Source organism: Melozone crissalis, unplaced genomic scaffold (genome assembly GCF_028551555.1).
Source record: "Melozone crissalis strain CALT ecotype California unplaced genomic scaffold, PUWL_Pcris_2 ptg000706l_1, whole genome shotgun sequence".
Classification (NCBI taxonomy): Eukaryota; Metazoa; Chordata; class Aves; order Passeriformes; family Passerellidae; genus Melozone; species Melozone crissalis.
In genome coordinates, this window is record NW_026536365.1 from 27,257 (window position 1) to 49,971 (window position 22,715).

Below are 22,715 nucleotides of genomic sequence, written 5' to 3' on the forward strand. Positions count from 1 at the left end.
TGCCCACCTGTGCTGTACAACTGCACCTCCTCCTCCATCCCATCCCTCTGGGGACCCCCTGTAAGCCCCCAGGTGCCCACCTGTGTTGTAAATGTGCACTTTGTCCCAATCCCCTCCCTCTGCGGACCCCCTGTACTCCCCAGGTGCCCCCCCAGGTGCCCACCTGTGTTGCACACCTGCAGGTCCTCCCCAATGCCACCCCTGTGTAGGGACCTACCCACATCTCCAGATGCCCCTCTGTGTTGTAGACGTGCAGTTCATCCCCAATGCCACCACTGTAGGAACCCCCCCATGCGCCAGGTGCCCCCCAGGTGCCCACCTGTGCTGTACAACTGCAGCTCCTCCCCAGTCCCACCCCTCTGGGGACCCCCCCACGCCCCCAGGTGCCCACATGCGCTGTACATCTGCACTTTGTCCCCAATCTCCTCCCTCTGGGGACCCCCACACCCCCAGGTGCCCACCTGTGTCATACACATCCACTGTATCCCCAATCCTCTCCCTGTGGGGACCTCCCCATACCCCCAGGTGCCCACCTGTACTGAACACCAACAGCTCCTGCCCAGTGCCACCCCTATGGGGACCCCCTGTACCCCCCAGGTGCCCACCTGTGTTGTAGACGTGCAGCTCCTCCCCAATGCCACCCCTCTGGAGACCCCCCATGTGCCCAGGTGCCCCCCCAGGTGCCCACCTGTGTTGTAGACGTGCAGCTCGTCACGATGCCCTCGTTGCCCCCTCCAAAGACCACGATGAGCTCCTTGATGGCCACGGCGCGGTGTCCGTGCCGGGGCCGGGGCACGGGCCCAGCCCAGCCCACCACCCGCTTCCAGCGCGGCTGCAGCGCGGGGGGGCCCGGGGGGGCCCGCGGCGGGGACCCCCCCCCGCCCAGGCCTGCCATGCGTCCCCCGCTGCCTGTCCTGGGGGGACATGGTGGGGGTCAGCTATGGGGGACACCCCAAAAACCACCAAAATTAACTGGGACCCTTCCCAGTGCCTGTCCTGGGGGGACACAGGGGGGGTCAGGTATGGGGGATACCCCAAAAATCAACTGAGACCCCAAAAAACATCAAAATGAACTGACCCCCCCCGCCCAGGCCTGCCATGTGTCCCCTGCTGCCTGTCCTGGGGAGACACTGGGGGTCAGCTATGGGGGACACCCCAAAAACCACCAAAATTAACTGGCACCGCCCCCGCTGCCTGTCCTGGGAGGACACGGAGGGGACAGACATGGGGGATACCCAAAAATTACTTGACACCCCAAAAATCACCAAAATTGGCAACGCCCCCACTGACAGTACCCCCGCCCCTCCCCACTGCCTGTCCTGGGGGGACACAGGGCGGTTAGGTATGAATGGTACCCCAAAAATCATCAAAACTACCTGACACCCTAAAAATCACCAAAATAATCTGGCACCACCCCCCCCCCCACTGGCTGTTCTGGGTGGGAGGGGACAGAAATAGAAAAGACCCCAAACCCCCCCCTCCCCCACCCAATGGCCTGACCTCCCCCCTTTGCCTGTCCTTTCGGGGGGGAGATTGGATATGGAGGACACCCCAAAAACCATACCAATGACCTGAGACCCTCTCCCCCCTCAATTGATCCTTCTCAAGGATCAAGGGGGTTTGGATGTGGGGGAACACCCCCAAACACCCCCCTCAGATGGATGTTTGGGCATAGGGACCGCCCCTCATTACATTCTCTTATGGAATGGTGTCCCCAAATCTGGGGGTCGATGCCCTTCTGCCCCCTCCCCCCCAAATTCTCCAGGGACACCCTCCCCCCCCCCGAAATACCCCAGGGGCTTGACACGCCCGCCTCCCTCAAATCCGCATAAAATCTTAAATTGCCCCCCCCACCGCAATTACCCCGAAAGAGTTAATTACCCCCCCACAGCAGGGGTGTGACAATGGGGGAGGAGTCCACCTTGAGGGGGAGGGGAGCATTTATTTCTCCCCGTTAATTACTTTCTTCATTATGTCTCCTCTTAATTACCACTCCTAACACCATGACCCACCCCCCCACTACCCAAACTGCCCCCCCCCCAATTTGCCTCCCTTTATCTTCATCTCCTCCCCCCACCAAAATCCCCTCAGGCCGCCCCCCTCCCCCCAAATTATCCCCTCAGACTGTGCCCAGCACCCCTCTCCCCAAATTTCCCCCTCAGGCCGTGCCCCCCCCCAAGTTCAACTCCCCCTTCCCAAATTCCCCCCTCACACAGTGCCCCCCCCCATCAAGTTCAACTCCCTCCTCCCAAATTCCCCCCTCAAGCCGTGCCCCCCCTCAAGTTCATCTCCCCCTCCCCAAATTCCCCTCAGGCTGTGTCCCCCCCCCCAAAATGCCCAATTCCCCCCCAGCCCTGCCCCTCCCCTCACGCCCCCTCCCCCCTCCTCAGGCCCCTGCGCGCCGCCATCTTGTCTCTGCCCGGGCGGAAAATGGCGGCCGCCTCCTCCCCCCCACCGCCGCCCCCCCCGCTCACCGCGGCCCCGCGGCCGCCTCCCTCTCCCAGCCCGCGGCCGCTCCCGATTCCCGGCAGCGGTTCCGGGGGTCGCGCGGCTGCAGCGGCTCCCGGCTTGGGGCTGCGGCTGCAGGCGGAGCGCGGCAACGGCGGCCCCTCACGCCGCCCTGGGAGCCGCCATCTTGCGCCTGTGTCCGGCGGCCGCCGAGGGTGGGCGGGAAGCGACGGGAGGGGGCGGGGCCAGCGCGGACACGCCCCCTCAGGACCCGGGCGGCGCCATCTTGGCCGGGGACGGGGGGGCGACATTGTGGGGATCGCGGGACGGGAAAAGGCGGCGGCATTTTGGGAGGGGGACCGGGAAGAGGTTCACCGACATCTCGGTGGCGTCCAGGCCCGGCTCGGTAGCGGCGGGGCTGGGGCGAGCGGCAGAGGGGCGCGGAGGGGACTTGTACGGAGCCGCCTGAAGGGGCGCGGCCATGGCGCCAAGGAGGGGGTGTGGTCACGGAAAGGCGTGGCCACGCCCACTCCAACCGCCTCTTAAAGGAGCCGCCCCCCAAGCCCGCTTTTTGCGCGGTTTTCCCTCCTTCTCCCCCCCGAGTCCCGCCATCTCCGGTGCCGCCCCCTCCCGGCCTTCCCGCCGCCCCGTAATCGCTCCCCGGCATTCCCGGCCTCGTTCCCCCACACACACCGAATCCCCACGGTCTGGCTGCCGGCGGCACGGCCCGTTTCGCGGCGGCGCAGCACTGTACGGAGCGCTCAGCCCGCCATGGGCGCCGCCATCTTGGGCGCCCTGCCTCTCCTTGGGTGCCGCCCCCTCTGCAAACCGCGCACCCTCCTCCTCCTCCTCTTCCTCTGTCCCGGGGAGCGCCCGCTGTCCCCACCGCCCCCTGGGGTTAACGGGACGCCGGAGCCGCTCTGAGGCCTCACGACCCTGCGGCTCCGAGTGACGCAAACGGGCTGGGGATCCCCCGCGCTGCCGTCGCCCCCCGCGCTCCCCCCCCCCCCCCCCCCGGACTCTCAAGATGGCGGCACGCGGGACCCGGATGCGGCGGCCCCTCCCAGGATGGCGCCCCGGGGGCGGTGGGGGGGAAGGACCCGGATGTCGGCGCACGGCGCCGCCATGACATCCCGCACGTCCCCTCCCAAGATGGCGCCGCCCATCCGGCCGAACTGATGCCCGCTGTCGGCCCCCACGGGGATCCCGCGGTCCCTATCCCCCCTCCCCAAGCTCCCCGCTTCATTCCGGCCTTACCGGGTGCGGCTGCGCTACCGCAGCGGCTCCAAGGCGGCGGAGCGGCCGGTGCCCGGGTGCGCGGGGAAGGGGTCACAAGATGGCGGCGTGCTGCTGTGGGAAGGGGGGGTCCAAGATGGCGCCGCCCGGTGCCCGGATCTTCCTCCTTGTCCTCCTCCTCTTCCTCCTCCTTGCCGCGCGCACAAGATGGCGGCGCCTGCCCGGGACGGGAGCGGAGTTTTGAGCGCTCCCCGCGCTTTTCGTTCAAGCCCCGCCACCCCCTCCGCTCGTCCCCCCTCCGGAACAGCCCCGATGCGGCGCCCCAAGATGGCGCGGGTGGGAGCTTGCAGCTCCGCGGCGGCCCAAGATGGCGGCGGCCGCGGGACCCGGATGCGCCGCTCTCCGCGCCGCTCCGCCGCCACTCCACACCTGCAGCCACCCGCCGCCCGCTGACCCCGGGCGCCGCTTGCCGCCGCCGCCGCCGCTCGATCCGAGCCGCCGCCGCCGCGCTGAAAGCCGAGAAAGGCCCGCTCGCCGCGCCGGCTACTGGCGCTTGGGAGCCGCCATTTTGGACGCGTCTCCTCCACCCGCCACAAAGATGGCGTCCGCCAGTTCCCGGATGGTGGCGCTTAACGGCTACGGTGCTCACTGCGCGTGCGTGACGGCGCGGGTCGTAATGGCGCATGCGCGGCTCCACCTCCTTCTTGCGCAGTCGCTTTTCCCGCCTTTCTCGACGGATTTTTGTTCAAACACCCGAATTTGGCGCTTTTCGCACCAGTTTTGCCCTTCCGGGACCCCAAAATGCTCCAGGGAGGGTGGAGAGAGGAGAGGAGGAGGGTGAGGGGTTCCTCAGCAAGGAGCTTGGGAAGACAGTTGCAGGGTTCGGGGAGGTTTTGGGGGAAGATTTAGGGAGTTTTGGGGTGTCCCCCCTCAGCCTCAGGTGTGAAACAGCCCCAGGTGTGACAATAAACCCTCAGGTGTGACAATGAACGCCCAGATGTTACAATACACCCCCAGATGTGACAATAAATCCTCAGGTGTGACATGGATCCTCCCCTGAGGGTCCGGGCAGAGGATTCAGTATTTTGGGGTTTGTTGGGGGGGGATTTGCTTGAGCACCCAGGGCAGAAATGAGCCTGGGGGGTGCCGCCGGCAACTTCGGGGGGGGGCCAGAGCCTTTTTGGGGGGAATGCTGGAGGTCCCAGTTTGTCCCAGTCCCTCCCAGTTTATCCCAGTCCGTCCCAGTCCCGCCTCCTCCATCAAGGAAACCCCGCCCAGGCCTCGCCTCCGGCGGGCGCCGCCATTTTTTGTGTGGCAGAAGCTCCGCCCTCCGCGGTTACCACGGCAACGGCGCCATTTTGAGTGTGGCAGAACCGCGCGCAAAGGCGGGAAAAGGGGCGGGGCCTGAGCGCTCTTCCCGCCTTTACCCCGCGATGACGTCATCGGGGTTATGACGTCGTAAGCGCGAATCGCATCGTGGTGTGACGTCACAGCTACTAGGGCACTCTTGAGGGCTGGGGGAGGGGGGAAAGGGCAGGGGGAACACCTGGGAGCAGGCGAGGTCCTATGGGGGGGGGTCAGTGACATCATCTGAGGGAATCCAGTGATGTCACTGGAGGGAATCATCCAGGTGATCTATGGGGAGATCCCAGATCACCCTCCTGACCCCACATGGGGGCCACAAACCCCCTCAGGGACCCCAAATCAGCACCTGGGGACCCCAAAAGTCATCGGGGGGTCTCAGATCCACCTGGATGGATCCAAACTCACCTGGGGTGACCCAAATTCACCTGGGGGGGTTCCAAACCCACCTGGGAGGGTCCCAAATGCACCAGTAGGAACCCAAAATCAGCACCCAGGGATCCTAAACCTCACCTGGGGGGTTCCGAATACACCTGGGTGGACACAAAGTTACCTGGGGAGAGCCCAAAATCAACACCTGCAAGGCCAAAAAGCACCTGGGGACCCTAAATCCATCTGGGGACCCCAAAATCAGCACCTGGGGACCCCAAATCCACCTGGAAAGACGCCAAAACCAGAACTGCCTTGGGGGGATCTGGGACCCCCTTGGAGTGACCCAATCCCTTCCCCCTCTGTGGGTTGGGGGATTTGGGGGGATTTTGGAGGAATCTGGGAAGATTTTGGGGGGATCTGGGGGAAATTTTGGGGGAAATTCTGGGAGAATCCAGGAGGATTTTGGGGGAAACTTCGGCAGATTCCAGGGGCATTTGGGGGGAAATTATTGGGGAAATCTGGGGGGATTTTTGGGGAGATTTTGGTGGGGATCTGGAGAGGATTTTCGGGGAGATTTTTGGGGGAATCTGGTGGGGATTTTGGGGGTGATTTTTAGGGGAACCAGTTGGGATTTTTAGGGGGATTTTTTTGGAATCTGGGGAGGATTTTGGTGGAATTTTAGGGGGAATCTCGAGAGGATTTTTGGGGGAATCAGGGCGGGATTTTAGGAAGATTTTTAGAGGATCTGTGGAGGATCTTAGGAGGATTTGAGGGAAATTTTTGAGGGGAGATCTGGGGGGCATATTAGGAGGATTTTGAGGGTTTTTTTTTTGGGGGGAATTTTGTGGGAATCTGGGGGTGATTTGGGGCGTTTTTCAGGGGAACCAGGTGGGAGTTTTAGGGGGATTTTTTTGGGAATCTGGGGGAGATTTTAGGGGGAATCTGGAGAGGATTTTTGGGGGAATCTGTGAGGGATTTTAGGAAGATTCTTGGGGTACCTGTGGAGGATTTTAGGAGGATTTGGGGGAAATTTTTGGGGGAACTGGGGGGGATATTAGGAGGATTTTGAGGGGGATTTTTTTGGGGGGGATTTTGTGGGAATCTTTGGGGGGTGATTTTGGGGGGATCCGTGCGCAGAGCCAAAGAAGCGGCGGAGGCGGCTGAGTGAGGGTTACACAGATTTATAATCGCTGGATCACGCGCAGCAGCAGCAGCAGCAGCACAGACACAGACCCGGGGGGTGGGGGGGGAGAATTTGGGGGGGCTTTAAATGGGGGGGGGGCCTGGAGGGGGGGGGCGGCGCCGTGGGGACCCCCCCTCCCCAAAAACAACCGACACCGAGGGGCTTTTCCGGAACTTTATAAGGCAAAAACGTCTCGAGAGAATAAATAGGTGGGGGGAGGGGGGGCCCCCCAAAATTACCCCCCCCCCAACGGTGGTGGCTGTGCCCCCCCCCCCTCCCCGGGGACCCCTCCCCCACATGGGCCCCTCCCCATTTTTGGGGTTTGCTCTCTCTGGCCGCCCCTCCCCCCCCCCCCCCCCCCCCCCGTTATTGCCGTGAGGAGCCGGGGGGGGTGGGGACCCCCGGGGGGGGGCGATGGAAGAACGGGGGGGGGGCACAAAGGGGGCGTGGCCCCGACCCCTCCCCCCCCAGAGTGGGTAAAGTGCAGGATGGGGACCCCTCCCCCACCCCAAGATGGGACTGGGGGGGCAGGTGGGGGAGGGGCAGGATGAGACCCAACCCCCCCATGTGAAATGGATCGATCGCCCCGTGCTCGCTCCTGATTGGCTCGGGACCAGATCCCGGCCCTGCCCAGATCACTCTTGATTGGTTCCCAATCAGATCCTGGCCCTCGTTTCTGATTGGCTCAGGACCGGATCCAAGCTCCACCCATGCTCGATTCTGACAGGCTCTGGACCAGATCCCAGCCCTGCCCAGCTTGATTATGATTGGCTCCGTACCAGATCGCACTCTTTCCACTGATTAGCTCCTGACCAGATCACACCCTCAATTTCGATTGGCTCCAGACTAGATCCCTGCTCCGCTCATTCTGACTCCTGATTGGCTCTGGACCGGATCATCCTCTCGCTCCTGACTGGCTCCCACCATGCCCGCAGCCTCTCCTGATTGGCCGCGATTAGATCCCCCCCTCCAGAGCAGAGCAACCCCATTGGGCGGGGGCGGGACCCGCCCCTCCAATCCAAACCACTCCTGATTGGATCCTGGCCAGGCCCCACCCCCGCCCAGAGTCACTCCTGGGACTGGATCTGGCCCCGCCCCCACAGGATCTCAGCCCTGATTGGACGGCGCCGACTCTACCCGGTCCCTGATTGGCTCTTGACTTGACCACGCCTCTGTCGAGGGGATCTGGAATCATCCCCACCCCCGTTTGGATCACGGCTCCTCATTGGCCAAACACTGGATCCCAGCCGAACCCAAGGCTGCTTCTGATTGGCTCCAGGCCTGATCCTGCCCCTCCTGATTGGCTCCACACCACATCCTCCTCACACAGAGCAGCCCCCATTGGCCAAAGCCCAGGCCCCGCCCCCTCCTGATCCCGCCCCTCTTGATTGGCTCCAGACACTGGATCCCACACAGACCGGTAGCTGCTGATTGGCTCTAAATCCGACCCCCAATAAAGTCACACCTGATTGGCTCAACACCAGACCCCTCCTCCTCAGTCGCTCCTGATTGGCTCCACACTTGATCCCACCCCTGCCCAGCTCCGCTCCCGATTGGCTCAGCCCCACATCCTGGCTGAACCCACCGCTCCTCCTGATTGGCTCCGCACCAGACCCCGCCCCCTGACACCGCACCCCCTTCTCCTGATTGGCTCCACGCTGGATCCCTGCCCCTGATTGGCCGTAACCTCGGCCTCAGCCCCGCCCATCTTCAGCAGCACCGCTCCCCATTGGCCGCCGGCCGGATCCCGGCCCCGCCCCTTCCCCTCCCCCATAGTGCAAATGGTTCCCACGGGCGGAAAACGGAACTGGAAGAACGAGAAAAGCGGCGCCGGGGGTGGGGGGAAGACGCGGCCCCGCCCCCCCCAAAACAACCTCCTCCCCCCCCAAACCCCGCCCAACCTCTGGGTGGGGGAGGGGGGGCCCTGGAGATCCCCCCCATCCTCAAAAAGTGCAAAGTGGGGGGGTCCATGGGTGGGGGGTCCCTCGCTGTGCTTGTCGGTAATAAAAACTCGGGTGGGGGGGACACGGAGGAGGGGAGGAGAACCCAACCCACGGTGGGAGGGAAGGGGGGGGGGGATTTTCGTTGGGGAGGGGGGTCCCCACTGCCTCGTGAAGGGGGGGCGAGGGTAGGGCGGGGAGGGGGGCCCGTCCGTGTGTCCGTCCGTCCGTCGGTCCGTGCGTGCGTTCCCCCGCCGCAGCGGCTCACAGTCAGCTGACCCGCTCGGGCACAGGCGTCCGCGTGTCCACCGGCTCCTCGCGGGCCGGGGGCCGCGGCACGGCCACGCTGGGGGGGGGCGGGGGCGGCGGCGGCGCCGACGAGGACGACGAGGAGGAGGAGGAGGAGGATGATGAAGAGGAGGAAGTGGAGGAGGTGGAGGAAGAGGAGGCAGAGTCTTTGTGCTCGGGCTCCCCTCGGTGTTTGTAGGGCGGCGACGGCGGCAGCGGCGGCGGCGGCGGGGGCTGCTGAGTCTTAGGGGGCTCCTTGGCGCAGCCGTCGGGGGCCGCGGGACCCCCCCTCTGCTCCGAGCACCCGCTCAAGTCCTGGGGGGGCGGCGGCGGCGGCGGCGGGGGCGGCGGGGGGGGGGGGGCTGGCGCTGTCCTTGGGGTCGCTCTGGGGGGGCTCCGGTGGCGGCGGCGGCGGGGGGGGGCGCGGGAGGAGCCCCCCGACCCTTGGGGCTGCCCTCCTTGCTGCGCCGGCCGGGGCTGCGGGCGCTGCGGGGGCCGCGGGAGCCCGGCGGGGTCGGCGGAGGCCGCGGCGTCGTCGTCGTCATCGTGGCGGTCGCGGCGGCCGCCATCGTCACCGGTTCCACCACCACCGTCTCCCTCGTCTTCCTCTTCTTGATGGGCAGCACAGTCTCCTGCACGGCCGGGGGAGTCGCCGCCTTCTTGTCGGGGCCGCCTGGCCCCCCCGGCCCCGCCGCCCCCGCCGGTTTGCGCCCGCGTTTCTTGGGCACGGCCGGACTGTCCGGCTCGGCCCGGCGCTTACGGCCCGGCCGCCGCGGGGCCGGCGGGGCCGCGGGGCCCGGCTGGCCCGGGGAGAACGGCATCTTGACCAGCAGCTTGCCGGGGGGCTTCTCCAGAGCCCGTTTGGCCGCGGAGCCCCCCTCGGACACGGCGGAGGCCGCCTTGGGCCGGGCGCTGCCGCCTCCGCCGCCGCTGCCCTTGGGCCGCCCCCGGCCGCGGCCGGTGCCGGGGCCTTTGGGCGATTTGGGCTTCTTGGGCGGGCGCTGCTCGCGGCGCGAGGGGCTGCCCCGGCCCGTGACGGTGAAGTCGAAGTCGTTGGGGTCCAGCGAGGTGTCCCCCACCTTCTCGAAGTAGGCGATCAGCTCCACCTTGGAGCGGAAGGCTTTTCCCTGCGGGCTGCGGACGGGAGAGCGAAGGAACGGTCAGCGAGCGGTCAGTGGTGATGATCACACCTCTCTCTCCGGCCACCCACCCCACCTGGGCGGTCAGCGGCGATGACCACACCTCCCTCTCCAGCCGCTCCACACACACACACACACACACACACACACACACACACACACACATAACCTCAGCGGTCAGTGGCGATGACCACACTCCCCTCTCCGGCCACCCCACCCACACACACCCAACCCGTGCAGGGCTCACTTGATCAGGTAGACGTCGTACTTGCCGGCCGAGCGGCCGGACTTGCGCTGTTTGAGTTTGCGCGTCCAGCCCTCGGGCAGCGTGGGGTCGTCGTACATGGGCCCACGGTCGCGGATGATGGAGCGCCGCTGCTTCGGCGACGCCGACGCCTCCGGGGCCGCCGGCGCCGCCCCGGCCCCCTCCGAGCTCTCGGCCTTGCCGGCCTCGGCGGGCTCGGCCGCGGGCTGATCCGGCTCCTTGCGCTCCTTCTTGGGCTTCTTGGCCTTGGGCGGCCGCTGCAGGTTCTCCTCGGACTTCTCCTCCCTGCGGGGACACGCCGCGGTCAGTGGAGGGAGGGGAGGGGGGCAGGGATGGACAAATCAATGTGAGGGATGGGGGGTGTGGGCACGAGGGGAGGTGGGGGTGGAAGGGGTCAGTGGTGGGAGGATGGACACATGGACAAGGCCTGGACGCAGTGCTGGTCAGTGCTGGACACACGGACAAGGCACTGACACAGCGCTGATCGGTGCTGGACACTCTGCTGGTCAGTGCTGCATGTATGGACACATGGACAGGGCCCTGACACAGCGCTGGACACACAGAGAGGGCCATGGACACAGTGCTCATCAGCACTGGACACACGGACAGGGCCATGGACACAGCTCTGGTCAGTGCTGGACACACAGACAGGGCCCTGACACAGCGCTGGACACACGGACAGGGCCTGGACACTGCAGTCGTCATCGCTGGACACACGGACAGGGCCCTGAAGATGCCTGGACAGAACCGGTCAGTGCCAGACGCACGGACACGATGGACATGGCACTGCAGATCCCCGGTCAGTGCCGGACACACGACACCAACACAGGGACACAGCCCAGTGAGCTCCTGGACACAGCACTGGTCAGCGCCGGACACACGGACCCTGACGGACAGGGCCAAGCGACTCTTTGGACATGGGGCTGGTCAGCACTGGACACGTGGACCCAACGGACACAAACTCGCTGGACACATGGACCAGGCCCGGCAGCTCTCCGGACACAGCCCTGGTCAGTGCCGGCTGCACGGACCCGATGGACACACGGACACGGCTCTGGGGAGCTCTGGACACAGCACTGGTCAGTGCTGGACACACGGACACCAATGGACAGGGCCCTGCGACTCTCTGGACACAGCACCGGTCAGTGCTGGACACACGGACACCGACAAACAGGGCCCTGCATCTCTCTGGACACAGCACCGGTCAGTGCTGGACACACAGACCCCGCTGGACACACAGACAGAGCCCTGCGACTCTCTGGACACAGCACTGGTCAGTCCTGGACACGCAGATGGACAAACGGACAGCACCGGACACACGGACACAGCCCCAGACACCGAAACAGCGCCGAATTGGGCAAAGCACGGGATGGGCCAGGCCGGAGCCAGGACTGGCCAGAGCAGGAGGACGAGGAGGACGAGGAGGACGAGGAGGAGGAGGAGGAGGAGGAGGAGGAGGAAGGAGGGGCAGCCCGGACCGGCGGGAATTACGGCCGCGGCCGGAACGACATCCCAGTGTCCGTCAGTGTGTCCGAGGGGATGGGGGGTTCGGAGTGGACACCGGACACCCCCAAAGCCCCGTCCTGGCCAGACTAAACCCAGCCCTGGGCGTCACCAAGGGGTCGTGGTCAGTGACACCGGGGCTGTCACCGGGGTGTCACCATGTCGGTGTCACCGGGGACGGGACCCTCGGGGCACGGGGGGGGCATTTGGGCTGGGCTGGGCTGGGACCCCCGTCCTCGGTGTCACCGCTGTCACCAGAGTGTCACCGTGTCGGTGTCACCGGGGACGGGACCCTCGGGGCAGAGGGGATTTGGGCCAGGCTGGGACCCCCATCCTTGGTGTCACCGGGGTGTCACCGTGTTGGTGTCACCGGGGACGGGACCCTCGGGGCAGGGGGGGTTTGGGCTGGGGTGGGACCCCTGTCCTCGGTGTCACTGGGGCGGGGGTCCCGTGCTGGCGAGGAACCACACAAGAGCTGAGGCTGGGGGAGGGGCGGGACCCCCGCTATGGGGCGGTTATGTGGTGGGGAGGGGGATGCAGCCCCCCAGGATCCCACAGTGCCACCCTGGTGGCCATCAGGGGAACCCCCCCGACCCCTCCCCACTGAAGGGGGAGCACAGCCGGGACCCCCCAGCCCCATCCTGGGGCTAAAAGTCACAAAAACGGCACCAAAAAATTTGGGAAGGGGCATGGGAACATTGGGATGGGGGGGACTGGAGACAAGGGGTGACCCCCAGGGACCCCCCAACATGTCCTGGGGTCTCAGGGGGGCTGGAGGGGCCTCAGTGTTGTGGGTCTGAGGTGGCCCTGGGGGTCTTGGGAGGGTCTGGGGTGATCCTGAGAGGTCCCAAGGGGGTCTTGGGGTGGCCCTGAGGGTCTCTTGGTGGCCCTGGGGGGTCCCAGAGGGATCTTGGGGTGGCCCTGGGGGTCTCAGGGGGGTCCTGGGGGTCTCTTGGTGGTCCTGGGGGGTTCCCGGGAGGTCCCAGGGGCATCTGGGGTGGCCCCAGGGTTGAGGATCCCAAGTGGCCCCAGGGGTCTCAGGGGGTCTTGGGGTGGGCACAGCAAAGGTGGGCGTGAGAAGCCAAATTTTGGGGTGTTCCGGGGAAATTTGGGCGATTCCAGCGGAATTTGGGAAATTTCGGGGTGATTTGTGAGATTTTGGGGTGTGAGGGCAGTTTTAGGGTGACCCCAAGTGGGATTTGGGAGAATTTGGGGGATTTGGGGTGATCCAGAGGTGTCGTGGGAGCGTGGCTGTTTTGGGGGAATTTGAGGCGTTTTTGGGAGCAGCGTGAGGGGAAAAACTGGAGCAACTTTGGGGCAATTCTGGCTATTTTGGGGCTGCTGAATTTTCGGAGAATTTGGGGTAACTCGGGGATTTTCGGGGTGCTGCATGAGTGCAGCATTTCGGGGAAATTTGGGGGATTTTTGGGTGAAACGAGCGTTTGGGGCGTGCAGCGTGAGCAGCATTTTGGGGAAATTTTGGGTATTTTGGGGTGGCGCACAAGCAGAAAATTTTGGGGTAATTCAGAGGATTTTAGGGTAAATCAGGGGAATTTGGGACGCGGCGTGAGCAGCAGTTTGGGGCAATTTTGGGGATTTTGGGGCACAGCTATTTGGGATAACACAGAGGGTTTGTGGGCGCAGCGTGAGAAGCGGTTTGGGGCATTTTTAAGTATTTTGGGGTGCAGTATTTTGGAGCTGTTTGGGATATTTTGGGGTGCCACGTGCTCGCAATAATTTGTGGCAGTTTTGGGGCGCAGCATTTTGGGGAAATTCAGGGTATTTTGGGGTAACAAGGGGTATTTTGGGGGCACCACGTGAGCGTGACAGTTCGGGGCAAATTTGGGCATTTTGGGGCGCAGCGCAAGCGTAGAATTTTGGGGTGACTCGGGGCGTTTCGGGGTGACTCCTGGGGATTTTGGGGTGACTTCGGGGTGAATTTTGGGGTGACTTCGGGAGGGTTTTGGGGTGACTTCGGTGGGGGTCGGGATAACTCGGGGAGTTATGAAGTGATTTAGGGAGGATTGGGGTAACTAAAATTTCGGGGTGACTCGAGGGAGGTTCGGGGTGAATTTTGGGGCGACTCGGGGTGGATTTTGGGGTGACTCGGGAGAGCTTTGGGGCGGTTTTTGGGGTTTTGGGTGCGCGCGGGACGGGCCGGGGGGTGTGTCCCCTTGAGGGGGGCGGGGGTCCCTCTAAGAGAGGGGGGGTCTCCATCTCCCACCCTAACGGGGACAACACCGGAATGGCGACACTGACAGAATTTTGGGGAGGGACTAGGGGGGGTCCCCAAATTTCGTAGCGGGGTTGTTGGGAGGAGGGGGGGGCCCGGCATTTTGGGGTCTCACGGAGGAAAGGGAACGGAGGTCCCCCCATTGCGGAGGGGTCCCGCGGAAGGCTCGGGGGGTCCCACCGAGGGTTCCCCGGACCTGGGGGGCTCCTCCCGCCCCCCGGGGGGGCCGCGGCCGCTCGTGACGCACTCGCGGCGCTCGCAGCCCCCCCCCCAGCCCTCACACACACACACACCCCCCCCGCCCGCCATTCCCGGTTCCCGCCCGGCCCGTGAGGGGAAGGAAAGGGGGGGGGGGGCGTGAGGGAGAGAGGAGGGGGGGGGGGCGTCGCCCCGCGCGCGCGCGCGCGCGAGACCCCCCCCCCCCCTCCGCCTCTCCCGCTCCCTCACAGCTTTCCCCAACACCCGCCGCGGCCCCCCCCGGCCCCGCCGCCCCCTCCTCACTCACAGCCGCCCCTCGTCGCCGCTCGGCGCCGCCGCCGCCATTTTCTTCGCAGCGAAGAACCCGCGGGGGGGGGGGGGGGGGGAAGCTGAGGGGGGGGGGCCGGGAGGGGGGGGGCGGGAGGGGGGGGGGGGCGGCCCGGACCGAGCGGCGACGGGAACCCGGAGCGGAGCTGGCTCCGCCCCTCCGCCTGGCGCCGATTGGACGAGCGTCCCGTCGGTCAAGGCGTCGGCGCGCGGTGATTGGGCGGCGGGGCCGCCCTCCGGGGGCGGAGCCGGGGCTCTCGCGCCGGGCCGTTGGAATTGGCGGGAAGCGCTGTCAGTTACGGGGGGCGGGGCCGTCGGAGCGCGCGCGGGCACTCATTGGGCCCCGCGCCGGGACGCCGGGTTCTGATTGGCTGTTGGGGATGTCGGTCAAGAGACGGCGAAGGGGGCGTGGCCTGGGCCCCCCCGCGCTGCGAAGGGTTTGAAATCCAACGGCCGTAACGGTCCGCGAGGCCACGCCCCCTCCGGGCCACGCCCTGGCCACGCCCCGGCCGCCCCGGGTCCCGCTGCCCCAGTGCGGGGATAACTGGGACCAGTACGGGGACAGCAGGGATCAGTACGGGACAGAAGGGACCAGTGCGGGGATAGCAGGGACCAGTACGAGGACAGCAGGGATCAGTCCGGAAGAGCTGGGGCCAGTACGCAGACAGTGAGGACCAATACAGGGACAACTGGGACCATTACAGGGACAGAAGGGACCAGTACGGGGACAGCAAGGACCAGTACGGGATAACTGGGACCAGTACGGGGCCAGCGGGGACCAGTACTGCATAACTGGGATCAGTGTGGGAGAACTGGGACCAGTTCAGAGACAACTGGGACCAGTGCGGGATATCTGGGTCCAGTACGAGGATAACTGGGACCAGTGCAGGGACAGCGAAGACCAGTACAGGGACAATGGGGACCAGTATGGGGATAGTGAGGACCAGTACGGGATAACTGTGACCAGTACGAGGACAGCTGGGACCAGTACGGGGACAGTGGGGACCAGTACGGGATAACCGGGACCAGTGTGGGATAACTGGGACCAGTACAGGACAACTGGGACCAGTATAGGAGCAGCAGAGACCCGTACGGGACCAGTCCGGCCACTGTGACCACCAGTAAAGAAACCAGTACGGGACCAGTATGGCTACTGTGGCCACCAGTAAAGAACCAGTATGGGGCCAGTCCGGCCACTGTGGCCTCCAGTTTGCTCACGGTGCCCCCCAGTCCGGAGGGGGGGGAGGGGCGGGGGCCGGACCCCCCCTCCCAGGGGGATGAGCGGGGATGGAGCTCTAATCCCCCCTCCCCCACCTCCGGCCCTTCCCGACCCCCCCCGGACAACCCCAAACCCCCCCGACCCCCTCCTCAATATGGGGACCCCCTCCCCAAACCCCTCCGGACCCCCCCCATCCCCCCCTGTTCCATGAGTTCCTTTCCCCTCCCCCCCCTTTTTTTCCACCCCCCCCTCCCCTTTTCGGGGGGTCCCGCCCCCCCCCCCCCATCCGCATCCCCGGATCGGGGTCACCTCCGGGGGGATTGTCCCTAATCCCGGGCAATCCCCGTGACCCCCCCCGGGATTAGGGGGACACCTGGGGGGGGTCCCCAGAGGGTCCCTGGGACATGTAGTCCCCCCTGGGGAGGGGCAGGGACCCCCAAATGTCAGTCGGGACTCCCCAAATGTCACCAGGACCCCCCAAATGTCACCAGAACCCTCCAAATGTCACCTGGGACCCCTCAAAATTCCCCAGGACGCCCTAAATGTCACCCGAGACCTCCCAAATGTCACCCGGGACACCCCAAAATCCCCCAGGACTCCCCAGATGTTACATGGGACCTCCCAAATGTCGCCAGGACCCCCCAAATATCACCCGGGACTCCCCAAATGTCACCCGGGACCCCTCAAAATCCCCCCCAAATTTCCCAGGACCCCCTAAATGTCACCCGGGACCTCCCAAATGTCACCTGGATCCCCCAAATGTCACCAGGACCCCCCCAAATGTCACCCAGAACCCCCCGAAAATCCCCCCAAAATAACCCAGGACCCCCTAAATGTCACCCAGGACCTCCCAAATGTCACCTGGATCCCCCAAATGTCACTCGAGACCCTCCCCGCTATGTCCCCAAAGCCCTGCGGTGGCACCGGGGGGGGCAGGGGGACCCCAAAATCCAGGGATGGGGGGAATTCGGGGGGGATGTGGTTCCAGAGGAGTTTGGGGGTACAAGGGGGTTGGGGGGGTCAGGAAGGTTTGGGGGTCCTGGGGGGTCTTTTGGGGTTCGATTTGTGGGCATGGGACGACCCCAGTAAAATTTTGGCAAATCAAGGAGGTTTTGGGGTCCAATTTGAGATCCTAAAGAGCTTTTAGGGTCCAGTTTGGGATCCCAAAGAGGTTTTGGGGTCCAATTTAGTGGCACAGGGTGGGTATCAGGGAATTTTGGGATCCCAAGAAGTTTTTGGAGTCCAATTTGGGATCTCACAGAGCTTTTGTAGTCCAACTTTCAATCCCAGGGACCTTTCGGGGCCCAATTTGTGACCCAAGAGACATTTTGGGGTCCAATTTTGTACCCCAGAAACCTTTCGGAGTAAAATTTGAGATCTCACAGAGCTTTTGGGGTCCAATTTAGGATCCCAAAGAGGTTTTGGGGTCTGATTTGTGATCCCAAGCAGCTTTTGTGGCCCGATTTGAGCTCTCACAGAGCTTTTAGGGCCAAATTTGGGATCCCAAACACCTCCCAGTCCCCAATTTCCCACCTCAACGCCCCCAAAACCCCCAACCCCCCGCAGCACCCGGGGGTATTTCAGGACCACCCCCCCCCCCCCAATTACACCAGCACCCAATTAAGCCCTTTTAGGAGGGGGGGGGGCTCTGATACCCCCTGATCCCCCACCCCAACCCCGCTAATCAGGGCTCGGGGGCGATTAAGACCCCCCGAAAGCCGCTTGCCCGGCGCCTAAGCCCGGCTTGGCCAGCGCCGGCTCCGGGATGAGCCGGGCTCAGCCGCGCTTTACCTCCTGAGCCCCGATTATTGGGGGGGGGTCCCATCCGCCCCCCGCCCTATAAAAGATGCTCCTCGTCGCCCCCCACCCGCCCGTCCGCCCGTCCGCCCGCCCGTCCGTCCGTCACCGCCGCCATGCAGAAGTCGCGGGAGATGCGGGACGAGCTCCCCGAGGATTTCTACATCCCCATGACCCTGGACACCCCAAACGTGACGGCGCTGAGCCCCTTCCTGGTACCCCAGACCCACCTGGGCAGCCCCGGCATCTTCAAGGCCATGGCGGCCTTCATGTTCCTGCTGGTGGTGCTGGGCGTCCCCATCAACGCGCTCACCGTGGTGTGCACGGCCAAGTACAAGAAGCTGAGGTCGCACCTCAACTACATCCTGGTCAACCTGGCGGTGGCCAACCTGCTGGTGGTGTGCGTGGGCTCCACCACGGCCTTCTACAGCTTCTCGCAGATGTACTTCGCCCTGGGGCCGCTGGCCTGCAAGATCGAGGGGTTCGCGGCCACGCTGGGGGGTGAGGGATGAGGGGCAATGTGGGGGGGTGGTGGGGTTGGGGGCTTTGGGGGTGTGGGATGTGGGTTATGAGGTCATCATGGTCTGGGAGTGTTGGGTCTGGGGGCTTTGGGGGTGTGGGATGTGGGTTTTGAGGTCATCATGGCCTGGAGGTTTCGGGTCTTGGGACGTTGGTGGTGTGGGACATGGGCTACAAGGTCACCATGGTCTGGGAGTTTTGGGTCTGGGGGCACTGGGTGTGTAGAACATGAGGCACAAGGTCACCATGGTCTGGGGGTTTTGGGTCTGGGGGCATTGGGGGTGTGGGATGTGGGTTATGAGGTCATTATGGTCGGGGGGTGTTGGGTCTGGGGGTTTTGGGTCTGGGGGTTTTGGACGTGGGGACGTTGGGTCTGGGAGTTTTGGGTCTGGGGGCATAGGGTGTGTAGAACATGGGGCACAAGGTCACCACGGTCTGGGGGTGCTGAGTCTGGGGACATTGAGCTTGTTGGACATGAGGGTAGAAGGTCACCACGGTCTGGGGGTGCTGGGTCTGGAGGTGTTGGGAGTGTGGGGTGTGGGTTATGAGGTCATTATGGTCGGAGGGTGTTGGGTCTGGGGGCTTTGGGAGTGTGGGATGTGGGCTACAAGGTCAGCTTGGTCTGGGGTTGTTGTGTCTGGGGTTGTTGGACATGAGGGTAGAAGGTCATCATGGTCAGGGGGTGTTGGGTTGAGGGTGTTTGGTTTGGGGGTTTTGGGTCTGGGGGCACTGGGTGTGTAGAACATGGGGCACAAGGTCGCCATGGTCTGGGGGTTTTGGGTCTGGGGGTGTTGGGGGTGTGGGATATGGGCTACGAGGTCACCATGGTCTGGGGACGTTGGGGCTGGGGACATTGAGGATGTTGGACATGAGGGTAGAAGGTCACCACGGTCTGGGGGTGTTGGGTTTGGGGGTGTTGGGTTTGGGGTGTTGGACATGAAGGTGGAAGGTCAGCATGGTCTGGGGGTGTTGGGTCTGGGGGCTTTGGGGATGTGAAACGTGGGCTATGAGGTCATCATGGTCTGGGGGTGTTGGGTCTGGGGGTGTTGGGCGTGTGGGACGTGAGCTATGAGTCCATCATGGTCTGGGGGTATTGGGTTTGGGGGGCATGGGGTGCGTAGAACATGGGGCACAAGGTCACCATGGTCTGGGGACGTTGGGTCTGGGGGCGTTGGACATGAGGGTAGAAGGTCACAGTGGTCTGGAGGTGCTGGGTCTGGGGGTGTTGGGTCTGGGGACGTTGGGTTTTGGGTGTTGGACATGAGGGTGTCCAGTAGAAGGTCACCACGGTCTGGGGGTGTTGGGTCTGGGGGCATTGGGGGTGTGGGAGGTGGGCTACAAGGTCACCATGGTCTGGGGGTGTTGGGTCTGGGGATGTTGGACATGAGGGATGTGGGGTAGAAGGTCACCATGACCTGGGGACATTGAGTCTGGGGTTGGTGAGTCTGGGGACATTGGGTGTGTGGGACATGGGCTAGAAAGTCACTGTGATCTGGGGACATTGGGTCTGGGGGCGTTGGACATGAGGGTAGAGGGTCCCAGTGGTCTGGGGACATTGAGTCTGGGGGTGATTGGGTGTGGGGACACTGAGGGTATGGGACATGGGGCAGAAGGTCACCATGGTCTGGGGACATCGAGTTTGGGGACACTGGGTGTGGTGGCACTGCGTGGGGGGACACTGGACATGTGAGCTGTGGGGCAGAAGGTCACTGGGGTCACTGAGGACATCGGCCCTGGGGACAATTGGCCGAGGAGCGCCCGGTGTGGGGACACCGGGCGTGTGGCACTTGACATGTGTGGGGACATGAGGCAGAGGGACAGGGGTACACAAGGACATGGGGGCATGGGGACACCAGGGATGGGGGACAATGGGGACATGGGGACACCATGGCACTGGTACAGAGCGGTGTTCCTGTGGTCACTGGCTGTGGTGGCCATGGTGGGGATGGCACAGGGATGGTGACAGAGGTGTCACCTGTGTCCCCTGTCCCCAGGGATGGTGTCCCTGTGGTCCCTGGCTGTGGTGACCATGGTGGGCATGGTGACAGGGGTGTCACCCGTGTCCCCTGTCCCCAGGGATGGTGTCCCTGTGGTCCCTGGCCATGGTGGCCATGGTGACAGGGATGGCACAGTGGGTGGTGACAGGGATGTCACCTGTGTCCCCTGTCCCCAGGGTTGGTTTCCCTGTGGTCCCTGGCCATGGTGGCCGTGGTGGCCATGGTGACAGGGGTGTCACCCGTGTCCCCTGTCCCCAGGGATGGTGTCCCTGTGGTCCCTGGCCATGGTGGCCGTGGTGGCCATGGTGACAGGGGTGTCACCCGTGTCCCCTGTCCCCAGGGATGGTGTCCCTGTGGTCCCTGGCCATGGTGGCCGTGGTGGCCATGGTGACAGGGGTGTCACCCGTGTCCCCTGTCCCCAGGGATGGTGTCCCTGTGGTCCCTGGCCATGGTGGCCGTGGTGGCCATGGTGACAGGGGTGTCACCCGTGTCCCCTGTCCCCAGGGATGGTGTCCCTGTGGTCCCTGGCCGTGGTGGCCATAGTGGCCGTGGTGGGCATGGTGACAGGGGTGTCACCCGTGTCCCCTGTCCCCAGGGATGGTGTCCCTGTGGTCCCTGGCCATGGTGGCCGTGGTGGCCATGGTGACAGGGGTGTCACCTGTGTCCCCTGTCCCCAGGGATGGTGTCCCTGTGGTCCCTGGCCGTGGTGGCCGTGGTGGCCGTGGTGTCCATGGTGACAGGGGTGTCACCCGTGTCCCCTGTCCCCAGGGATGGTGTCCCTGTGGTCCCTGGCTGTGGTGGCCTTCGAGCGGTTCCTGGTCATCTGCAAGCCCCTGGGCAACTTCACCTTCCGTGGCAGCCACGCCGTGCTGGGCTGTGCCATCACCTGGATCTTCGGCCTCATCGCCTCCGTGCCCCCCCTCTTCGGCTGGAGCAGGTCTGGGGGTCCCAGGGGGGTCTGGGGGTCCCAGGGGGAATCAGGGGGTCCCCAAGGTTTGGGGGTTCCAATGGGAGCAGGGGGTCCCTGGAGTTCGGGGATCTGGGGAAGGTTGGGGGGGGTCCCAGTTGGGTTGGGGGGGGTCCCGGGAGGGTCAGGGGTCCTGGGGGTGTTTGGGGATCCCTGGAGAATCTGGGGGTCTCGAGGGTGTTTGGGGGTCCCTGAAGGATCCAGGGGTCCTGGGGGGGTCTGGGGGTCCCCAAGGTTTGGGGGTTCCAATGGGATCTGGGGGTCCCTGGAGTTCAGGGATCTGGGAAGGTTGGGGGTCCCAGTTGGATTGGTGGGGATCTCAGGAGGGTCAGGGGTCCTGCATGGGGTGAGAGGGTCCCTGGAGGATCCGGGGGGTCCTGGATGGGGTCAGGGGGTCCCAGGGGGGGGTCTGGGGGTCGCAGGGAGATTGGGGGGTCCCGAGGGGGGGTTGAGTCTTCAAGGGAGGTTGGGGGGTCTTGGATGGGGTCGGGGGTTTTGAGGATCCTGGAGAGTTTTGGGGGTCCCGAGAGGTTTTAAGGGTCTGGGGGTGGATTGGGGGTCCTGGGGGAGGCCGGGGGTATGGGGGGGGGGTTCGGGGGTCCCTCAGCAGTGCGACCCCTCCTCAGCCGTGCCCCCAGACCCATCCCCGGGGGTTGGGACTGCCCGGAATTGTCGGGGATTTTGGGGGGATCCCGGGGATTTTGCTGATCCCAGGGGCTGTTTGGGGGTCCCGGGCTGAGTCCGGGGTCCCGTGGGCAGTGCCCACCCCCCTTGCCCCCTCCCCAGCTCCATCCCGGAGGGTCTGAGCAGCTCCAGGGCTCGGGGGTCCCGGGGATTTTCGGGATTTGTTGGACCGGGAATCTCGGGGGCGGGTCGGGAATCTCGGGGGCGGTCCGGGGGTCTCGGGCTGAGTTTGGGGGTCCCATGGGCAGTGCCCACCCCCGGTTCCCCCCTCCCCAGCTCCATCCCCGAGGGCTGAGCAGATCCTGGGCTCGGGGGTCCCGGAGATTTTCGGGGATTTGTTGGACCGGGAATCTCGGGGCGGTTCAGGAATCTCGGGGGCGGTTCGGGAATCTCGGGGGGCGGCTCGGGGGTCCCGGGGGCGGTTCGGGGGTCCCGGGGGCGGTGTGGGGGTGACCCCCCGGTGCCCCCCTCCCCAGGTACATCCCCGAGGGGCTGAGCAGCTCCAGGGCTCAGGGGTCCCGGGGGATTTTCAGGGATTTGTTGGACCGGGAATCTCGGGGGCGGTTCGGGGGTCTCAGGGGCGGTTCGAGGGTCCCGGGGGCGGTCCGGGGGTGACCCCCCCGGTTCCCCCTTCCCCAGGTACATCCCCGAGGGGCTGCAGTGCTCCTGCGGCCCGGACTGGTACACGACGGACAACAAATGGAACAACGAGTCCTACGTGATTTTCCTCTTCTGCTTCTGCTTCGGCTTCCCCCTGAGCGTCATCGTCTTCTCCTACGGGCGGCTGCTGCTCACCCTGCGCGCGGTGAGGGGATCTTGGGGGGTCCCGGGGGTCTTGGGGGGTCCCGGGGGTCTTGGGGGGTCCCGGGGGGGGTCCTGGGGGCCAGGGGAGCTCAGGGTGCTGATCATCATCATCTCCTATGGGTGGGCGGTGCTCACCCTGCTCGCTGTGAGGGGATTTTGGGGGGTCCCGGAGGGGTCCCGGGGGGTCTAGGGGGACACGCGGTTTATTGGGGTACGCGGTTTATTGGGGGCACA

General features: G+C 64.9%; 2 protein-coding genes and 1 long non-coding RNA gene across 3 annotated transcripts; 1 reads left to right on the top strand and 2 right to left on the bottom strand.

Moving 5' to 3' along the window:
* Positions 1-868: 868 nt before the first annotated feature.
* Positions 869-4,172, bottom strand: LOC128950530 (uncharacterized). Its single transcript, XR_008484369.1, has 3 exons — positions 4,114-4,172; positions 3,706-3,901; positions 869-914 (listed from the first exon to the last, which is right to left on the bottom strand). It is a non-coding gene; the product is annotated as an uncharacterized LOC128950530 (long non-coding RNA).
* A 4,600-nt stretch (positions 4,173-8,772) lies between these two features.
* MECP2 (methyl-CpG binding protein 2) lies at positions 8,773-14,530 on the bottom strand. Its single transcript, XM_054295400.1, is given in 5 exon segments — positions 8,773-9,168; positions 9,214-9,266; positions 9,269-9,963; positions 10,216-10,518; positions 14,475-14,530. Coding segments are annotated over 5 exon segments (1,446 nt in total). The 5' UTR covers positions 14,513-14,530; the 3' UTR covers positions 8,773-8,811.
* A 3,096-nt stretch (positions 14,531-17,626) lies between these two features.
* Positions 17,627-22,482, top strand: LOC128950533 (blue-sensitive opsin-like; the record flags this gene model as incomplete). The annotated part of the gene is made up of 3 exons (XM_054295401.1): positions 17,627-18,011; positions 20,795-20,963; positions 22,317-22,482. Coding segments are annotated over exons 1-3 (720 nt in total), but the record flags the coding sequence as incomplete, so codon positions are not given.
* Between the last annotated feature and the right edge of the window lie 233 nt (positions 22,483-22,715).